The sequence below is a fragment of the Leptosomus discolor genome, chromosome 16, assembly GCF_034619465.1.
Source record: "Leptosomus discolor isolate bLepDis1 chromosome 16, bLepDis1.hap2, whole genome shotgun sequence".
Lineage (NCBI taxonomy): Eukaryota > Metazoa > Chordata > Aves > Leptosomiformes > Leptosomidae > Leptosomus > Leptosomus discolor.
This window is the reverse complement of record NC_141406.1, coordinates 261,973-270,357: the sequence shown is the minus strand read 5'-3', so window position 1 is coordinate 270,357 and position 8,385 is coordinate 261,973. Positions and strand designations below refer to the sequence as shown.

The following is an 8,385-nucleotide window of genomic DNA, read 5'->3' as shown; positions in this document are numbered from 1 at the left end:
GCTGCCGGTTGAACCCACAACGGGGACAGCGCCAGCGGCGTTCCCCAGCCCGGCCCGGGCGGGGGGATCCCGGCGGGGGGCGCCGGGGCCGGCCACACCGCCACCCCTCCGGGCCCGCTCTCCCCGCTCTGGGGCCGGGGCGAACCCCTCAGCCGCCCCTCGGCCGCCCGGGGGCGCTCGGCTCAGCCCTGCCTGCAGGGCCGCCGCCGCAGAGGCCGCCCCTGCCCGCGCCCCCTGACGGGCGGCTCCGGGACAGCCGGCGGGCGGGCGGGGCCCGGCGGGAGGGAGCGGGGCGCGCGCCGGGGACGGGGCGCTCCGCCCGGCACTGGGGGGAGGGAGGCGGGGCCGCTCTCTGATTGGTGCTCTCGCCGCGGGGCGGGGCGAACGGGGGGTCGCTCTCGCGGGAACCGGGTGCAGCGCGGGAAATTCCTCCCGCGGCGCCGGGCCGGGCCGGGCGGGGATGGGGCTGCGGGGCGGCGGCGGCGGCGGAGCCCGAGCCCCCGAGGGAGCGCGGCGGGGCGGGGGGCGGCGGGCGGGCGGGCCCCGGGAGGCGGCGGCGGGGGCTGAGGGCGGGGCGCCTGGCCGGGACGATGGCCCCGCGCTGTCCGCTCTCAAGCGGCTGGAGCGATCGCAGCGCACGGAGCGGCTGGACGCGCTGTTCGGCTTCGAGCGGCCAGCGGAGCCCGGCGAGCGGACGGGCTGGCTCATCAACATGCACCCGGTACGGGGCGGGCAGCCGACCCATGGGGCCCGGGGCGGGGGTCGGGATCCCACGGGGAGGCCCCCAGTAGGGCCTGGGGAGGGGGGTTCCCATGGAGGGGGCCGCGATCCCACGGGGAGGCCCCCGGTAGGGCCCGAGGTGGGGTGATCCCATGGAGGGGGCCCAGGAGGTCTCACGGAGGGGCCCCGCTGAGTCCATGGTGCCCGTGGGCAGACGGAGGTGCTGGACGAGGACCGGCGGTCGGTGAGCGCTGTGGACTACTACTTCATCCAGGAGGACGGGAGCCGCTTCAAGGTGGGTTCCCTGGGAGGCCGGGTGGGGCACAGGGTCCCACGAGGGGACCCGCCGCCATCACCTGTCTCCTCTCTCCTAGGTGGCCCTGCCCTACAAGCCCTACTTCTACATCGCCACCCAGAAGGTGAGGAGGGGACCTGGGGAGGGCTGAGGTCCCCAGGGAAGGGGACAGCAGGTCCCTGCAGAGCACAGGACCTCCTGGGCATCCTGCTTTGGGACAGTCTTCTCCCAAGGGCCAGAGCCGCGCTGCTCAGCCCCAGGGTCTCTCGGCAGGGCTGCGAGCGAGAGGTGTCCTCCTTCCTCTCCAAGAAGTTCCAAGGGAAGATTGCAAAGCTGGAAACCATCCCCAAAGAAGACCTGGACCTGGTCTGTGTTCCTCTGCCCTCTCTGCTCTTGAGTAGCCTTGGGGTTTTTTTGGGCCTTGCACAGCTCTAGTGAAGTAGGGAGGGACTGAGCAGTGAAGGGAAACAGTGTGCTTGACTTCTATTTCCTAGTGCTGCTTGTGGTGCCAATCAGAAACGGGTCAGTTGTGGCTAATTACTTATAGTAGCAATTATGTTCCTCTCCTTGAGCACATCAGCTGTTTCACAGCGCGTTCAAGACATGTAATTGCAGGAATTAAGGAATGGTTGGAGGAGGAGAGGGTTCTCTGGGAGGGGAATGCTGGTCATGCTTCACCAGCTCTTCCTCTTCCCTGGGTGAATCCCTCTCGTGGTCCTGCCAGCGCGGGCAGCAGGACCATAGCTCTTGTGCTTTTCCCACCAGAGCCTCCTCTCTGTGTTTGACTCTCCCACCCATTGGCGTCTCTTTTTTTGGCCAATCCTGCCACCTGCCCCAGTCTAGTCTGCCTTCCACACCCTCTGTTACGGTGGCCGTCCCTCAGTACTCATCCCCCCTGAGCTGGCATTGTCTTGCTGCTTTGCAGCCCAACCACTTGGTGGGCCTGAAGAGGAACTACATCAAGCTGTCCTTCAGCACGGTGGATGACTTGGTGAAGGTGCGGAAGGAGATCTCTCCTGCTGTGAGGAAAAACAGAGAGCGAGACCAGGCGAGCGATGTCTACACGGCCATGCTGTCGAGGTGGGAGCTCTCGTTAGGATGACCGGTTGGTCCCTCGTGTTAATAATTAGTGTCCCTTGGTTATTTCTTAGCTGTCCGTAGAGAGATGTTGTCCTGCCTGGGGTCTGACCACAGCTGTGCCTCTCTGCCACCCATCTCAGAGGTGGTTCTTCCAGCTCAGTGCTACACATCAAGAGGTCCCAGAACCTCTGGGCCATGATGTGCTGTGGTGGTACCTCCCCTGCCTGCCAGTCAGATAGATTCCCTGTCCCCTGGGAAAGGATACTGAGGCACTGGGCACCTCCCTCCCAGCTGTGACTAAAGGGGGGAAAACCCAACATCTTCTATATGACTAGAAAGCCAGGCACTTGTTTACAAGATGGCAAACACAGCTGCAGACAGAAAAAAAATAAGAAACTTTGGTTTTAAAGTCGACCAGAATATGAAAAGTTCACCCCTCTCTGTGGTTTCCTGGCCCTGAAGTCTGATTTCAGTTGAGACCTGAGGGAGAGGAATGGCGTGAGATGGGGGCTCCCTGCTCACCTGGAAGGCATACCGTCCCTCTTCAAAGAGCTCCCCAGGTTGCCTCGTTATGCTTAGACTCGTTACCTTGCTTACAAATGCAGTGCTGTAAGCACTGTTCATGAGGTGGGCACGGGTGGGTTTGGCCCGCCTGTCCGTCTGAGCAGACACAGCTCCCGAACGTGAGGAAAGGTGAATTTGGACAGGAGCAATGGGACTGCACATGTTGCCCCTCCCCGGGACACCTCTGCAAGCAGAGGGTGGTTGCACAGTGGGGAAGCGTTGTCCGTTCTCTCCTGTTGCTGCCTCCGGCTGCCACCGGCGCCGTGCGGCTGTCCCTCGCGGCCGAGCCTGCGGAGACATGCACCCAGGTGAGGTGGCTGCTTCGCTCTGCCCCACGCAGCGCCCTGAGCGGAGGCAGCCTGAGCACGGATGAGGAGGGGGCCTCCAGAAAGGTTGCCAGCCAGATGGACAACATTGTGGACATGCGGGAGTACGACGTGCCCTACCACGTTCGCCTCTCCATTGACCTGAAGATCCACGTGGTGAGTGAGGAACAGGGAAGCTGGAAGAGCTCCACGTTCCTGCTGCCATGCTCCTGCAGTGCAGGCAGGGCGGAAACGCTTTCCCTCCAGGACCTTTGCAAAGTGGCAGGGATGATGAATTCACGTGTAAAGCTTAGTCCCGCACTGCTGGGCCTCCTCCTTAGTGAAAGGATTGATGCAAGGCCACAGTTTGAGCCTTTCTTCTGGGCTGCATTTAATGGGTGCAGCTCTGTCCCCTGTGGCTGCCCAGAAGTGGTGCGAGGATCTGGCCCCGCAGTAAGGCCCTGCCCGCCTCCTCTCTCGACAGGCTCACTGGTACAACGTGCGGTACCGGGGCAGCACCTACCCCCCTGAAATCACCCGCCGAGACGACCTTGTGGAGCGACCGGTGAGCATTGGGTGGGCATCAGTCTGCCCAGTTGCACAGCTGCTGGGTCCGCCCAGGGGAGCTGGTTTCCGATATGCTGCTGGTGTCACGCCGTGGTGTACAGGGGGAAGGCTTTGGGTTTGGGCTTGGGTAGTGATTTTTGGGTTGACAAAGCAGTAAAATGATTACTGGGGAGGGTATAGTTTGCTTGCTGGGCTAGCACTGGCTTAATGGGAACTGCTCTTTAACTTCAAGTCAACTTTAGAATGTTTTCTAATGGATTTCGCCCTGCTCAGGATCCTGTTGTTCTTGCCTTTGACATTGAAACTACCAAACTCCCTTTGAAGTTTCCTGATGCAGAGACAGACCAGATCATGATGATCTCCTACATGATTGATGGGCAGGTGAGGGACGGCAGAGTCATTTCCTCCATGCTCCAGCAGCAAAGCCGATGACCAGGCCAGCATTTCGCCTCCAACCCATCTCTCTCCAGGCTTCCCTTGCTGCTGGCTGCTTGGTGTGTGGCTGTGGAAATGAAATTAAAGTCTGAATGATGCATAAAATATTTAGTTTCGTGGTATCCAGCTCAGGTTGCTGGTGTTCCTCTGAGGGAGCAGTAGTAACCTGGAGACTGCAGGGACAACCCTGCTGTCCCATTTGTCTCCCTGTGTCCTCCTTAGCCGATGGCCAGCGATGGTTCAGCAGATGACTCCTGAGCAGTTGTTCCCCCTTGACAGCTCTGGCTTTCAAGAGGAAAGCATCCCATCGCTTGGACAGCGTTTTCAGATTGCTTGCAAGCCAGGTCCTCTAACTGCCTCCTTGTCACCTCCCTAGGGCTACCTGATCACAAACAGGGAGATCGTTTCTGAGGATATTGAAGACTTTGAGTTTACCCCCAAGCCGGAGTACGAGGGTCCATTTTGTGTCTTTAATGAACCAGATGAAGTAAGTCAGTTCTGCCCAGCAGACTTTTTACCTGCCTGGGGCTCTTGTTGGCCAAAGAGAGCTTATATATTTATCTTTTCTGCTCTTCTATTTCATCCCAGGCTCATTTAATACAGAGGTGGTTTGAACATGTCCAGGAGACCAAACCCACCATCATTGTCACGTACAATGGAGACTTCTTTGACTGGTAAGATCAGGAACGGAAACTAAGCTGGCAAGGCATCGCCTGAGCTGAGGGGCTGGGTCAGGTACCAGCCTCGACACCTTTCCATAGTTCACACGGTGGCGATAGTGTGTGATCCATGCCGACTGTCTGGCCAGTGCGAACACCTCACCAAATCCTGCGGTCACTGGCTTGGAAGTACGAGCTTCTGCAGAGCCCCATCCGCTTGGCTGAGCTGCTTTAAACCCTGTCCTTGTGGCAACATGGGGGTATGGATGAGCCCAGTCTTGGGAGAGCAGGGAGAGGGTCAACAGAGCCCTAGAGGAGAGCAAGGAGAGGGGCATGGGCAAGCCTTTGGGGAGTAAGGGGAGAGGGGCCACACGCCCCCACCTCCTGGCACAGGATGTAAGAAGCAGCTTTGCCTCTTGGGCCACGCTGCAATTCGGTCCTGCAGAAAGTTTCCTCATGGCCAGGTATCAGAGAAATCGCAAGAGAAATTCTGCAGGTAGCTTGTAAGAAGGCAGTTCTGAAACCGTTGTTGGAGATGGAGGGAAACGGCTGTTCTGCTCCTTCTCTTCACACTGCCTCTTCCCCCAGGCCCTTTGTGGAAGCAAGAGCAGCAGCTCATGGAATTAATATGTATCAGGAGATTGGGTTTCAGAAGGACAGCCAAGGAGAGTACAAAGCATCCCAGTGTATCCACATGGACTGTCTAAGGTATCAAATGCTGCCCCTCTACCATATAACTGCGCCTTTCTCTCTTGAATTTATAGAAGATACCTGTGGATGTATCTGAATACTGTCCTCCTCCTGTCTGTTGGAAGCTTTCATGTGTCACACCTCCCTAGGCTGGGGTGATAGTCCATTCCCTCGACCATGCTGCTTCCCGTTGGTGCTCTGCGTACCGCAGAAGCTGCCATGCCTTCCCGTGAAGGGCTGTCAGGGCTGGCTGTCTCCCTGCAGCCTGCTGGCGGCTGTCCTTGGGTGTTTGAGGTCTGATTTGGGGGAGCGGAGAAAGGGTGGGATAAGAACAGGCTGTTGGAGTGGGGAAGGGATTGTATCCTAACCCAGCAGCCAGAACAGGAAAGGACGCAGTGTGCATGCATGGTGGGGAGAGAAGGTGGGGGTTTATGGAGGCTTTCTCCACTGGAGCAGAGTTGACTTTGGAGAGTGGCCAGCTGTCCTTGCAGTCCTGCTGGGGTCTCCTCTAGGGGTTAAATGTTTATCTTAAGGCCACTGAGGGAGCTGGAAGGTGGTGATTCCAAGCAGTGGCGATGGTGTGGATGGTGGGGTTTGTGCTGATTGGGGTTTAAAAGTGCATTGGTAGAGATGCAGGACATCTAAAGCTGGGCAGCCTCTTACTGTGCTGTGCTTAGACACTCGATTCTTGGCTGTCCTCAGTGAGAGGTTCCCTTTGCAATCAAGGTCCCATTTGCAAGCCTGAGCCGTTTTCTGAAGGGCAGGGGTGGCTTCTGTGCACAACCTGCTATTTTCATGATTCTGTTCAGGTGGGTGAAGAGAGACAGTTACCTCCCAGTGGGAAGTCACAACCTGAAAGCAGCAGCTAAAGCAAAGCTGGGCTATGATCCAGTGGAGCTGGACCCTGAAGAGATGTGCCGGATGGCTACGGAGGAGCCTCAGGTATTCCCTCCCTGTGCTGTATCTCCTCTGAGCGCTTGGGAAACAAGCCTAGAGCAGCTGCAATGTGGTTGAATCTTGAAGTTACTACATGGTTTTGCTTAGCGCGGTGGTTTTGAGAAATTAACTCGGTCTGTCTCTGCAAGCTGCTGATGCCTTAGAAGCACTTGGGCTGGGGGGGGAGAAAGAACAGGATTTCTTGGAAGTGGTTCTAGCACTGGCATCGCACGGTGTGTTTTCTGCATTGATTTATTTCAATGCGCGGCGGGAGGCGCCACCGAAATCAGAAACACCACAAAGAGCCGCGACGTGCTGGAGAGACAAGAAACAGACTTGATGCTCCAGGTGTCGCGGGCAGGGGACTTCTGCTGGAGCAGCCTCCTGATTCCCAGACAGGGCAGTGTCTGTGCCGTGAGCTCATCCTCCCCACTTCTTCTCATTCAAAGCTGACGTGTTGCTGTGTGACTAGAGCAGGAGTAGGACGTCCTCAGAAGCGACCAGATCACTCTTTACAACTCAGGACATGGAGAAATACACCTTCCCCTTCTTCCTGCTGATACGAGCATGTCCAGCAGGAAGCAATGAAAGATTATTGTCACTGAGCTGCTCTGTCACACAGGATTGGGATTAATTTGCCTCTCGCCCTTCCCCGACAGACCCTGGCCACCTATTCAGTGTCCGACGCTGTTGCTACCTATTACATGTATATGAAATACGTGCACCCTTTCATTTTCGCCTTGTGCACCATCATTCCCATGGAGCCTGATGAGGTGGGTGCATTCCTGAAATGGTGTTTCTTTGCGGGCAAAGAGCCACATCTCTCACACTGCAGGGACACTGACCACGGACCTGATTCCCACTGCCCAGGCACTTTCCTGTCCGTGTCAGGGAGGGAGGGTGGGTTTGGAAGGTACTTCTTTCTCCCCACAGCCCTGGGGTGTTTGGGAGAGGTGCCTAAGAACAAGAGACCCGAGGGTTGGCAGTACAGGGCTGGAGCAAGAAAGTGTGGCTGATGCTCCATGCTCAGCCAATTTATGTGCAGTTGTGGTCATGCAAAGCTGGGTCTGCCGATGGCTGTTGTCAGCTGTAGGGAGGATGGATAGGAAGCTGTGTGTGCTGAGCACGTAGGAAATGTCACCTTGTCCCACCTGGTTTAACTTACAAAGGTGCTTGGCAGTGGAGTAGAATCATAGAACAGTTTGTGTTGGAAGAGACCTTCAAGATCATCGAGTCCAACCTTTGTCCTAGCTCTATCAACACCACGAAACCATGTCCTTCTTGTAGAGAGGGGCCCAAAACTGGACACAGCACTCAAGGTGCGGCCTCACCAAAGCCGAGTACAGGGGCATAATCACCTCCCGCTGACAACACCATTCCTGATGCAGGAGTAGTGTCAGGAGGTGATGGCAGCAGAGATCTGGAGGTCTTTGCCCTGTCCATAGCCTGCTCTCCTCCTGGCCAGCACCAGGGAGGCGGTGTTGGTTTCTCAGTTGCTCCCATCACCCTTGCTGGGGGCTGCAGCACTGCTCGCTGTGCAGTCACATGGGTGTCACCAGCTGAAGCCATCCAGCTCGCTGATGTGGCTGTAAGGCCAGGCCAGTCCCACCAGCACTGGTGCAGCACTTCTTGATTAACGATAGGATGGTTTGGGTTGCAAGGGACCTTAAAAGATCACCTAGCTGCAACCCCCCTGCCCTGGGCAGGGACACCTCCCACCAGACCAGGCTGCTCCCAGCCCCATCCAGCCTGGCCTTGAGCAATGCCAGGGAGGGGGCAGCCACAGCTCCTCTGGGCAGCCTGTGCCAGTGCCTCACCACTCATAGTAAAGAATTTTTTTCCTTACATCTAACCTAAACCTAAATGAGCTTAAAACCGGTTTTGATGTCCTGCAGGTGTTAAGAAAAGGATCTGGGACGCTGTGTGAGGCACTGCTGATGGTTCAGGCCTATCACGCCAACATCATCTTCCCCAACAAGCAGGAGCAGGAATTCAACAAACTTACAGAAGATGGCCACGTGCTGGACTCGGAGACGTACGTGGGAGGCCACGTGGAAGCACTGGAATCTGGGGTCTTCCGCAGCGACATCCCCTGCCGCTTCAAAATGGTAAGGGGCCACACAGCCAACCCCTG

The 8,385-nt window shown here is 57.4% G+C and overlaps 1 protein-coding gene across 1 annotated transcript in view; it reads left to right on the top strand.

Annotated features, from left to right (window-relative positions):
- The first annotated feature begins 460 nt into the window (after nucleotides 1-460).
- The window catches only part of POLE (DNA polymerase epsilon, catalytic subunit), a 29,082-nt gene continuing 21,157 nt past the window's right edge, over nucleotides 461-8,385 (top strand). Inside the window, exons 1-14 of the mRNA XM_086474451.1 lie at nucleotides 461-721; nucleotides 935-1,015; nucleotides 1,095-1,139; nucleotides 1,289-1,381; nucleotides 1,941-2,095; nucleotides 3,000-3,141; nucleotides 3,449-3,529; nucleotides 3,805-3,912; nucleotides 4,343-4,453; nucleotides 4,555-4,640; nucleotides 5,214-5,333; nucleotides 6,125-6,257; nucleotides 6,911-7,024; nucleotides 8,147-8,359. Of these exons, the coding sequence (XP_086330577.1) occupies nucleotides 461-721; nucleotides 935-1,015; nucleotides 1,095-1,139; nucleotides 1,289-1,381; nucleotides 1,941-2,095; nucleotides 3,000-3,141; nucleotides 3,449-3,529; nucleotides 3,805-3,912; nucleotides 4,343-4,453; nucleotides 4,555-4,640; nucleotides 5,214-5,333; nucleotides 6,125-6,257; nucleotides 6,911-7,024; nucleotides 8,147-8,359 (1,743 nt within the window). The remainder of the gene's footprint in view (nucleotides 722-934; nucleotides 1,016-1,094; nucleotides 1,140-1,288; nucleotides 1,382-1,940; nucleotides 2,096-2,999; nucleotides 3,142-3,448; nucleotides 3,530-3,804; nucleotides 3,913-4,342; nucleotides 4,454-4,554; nucleotides 4,641-5,213; nucleotides 5,334-6,124; nucleotides 6,258-6,910; nucleotides 7,025-8,146; nucleotides 8,360-8,385) is intronic.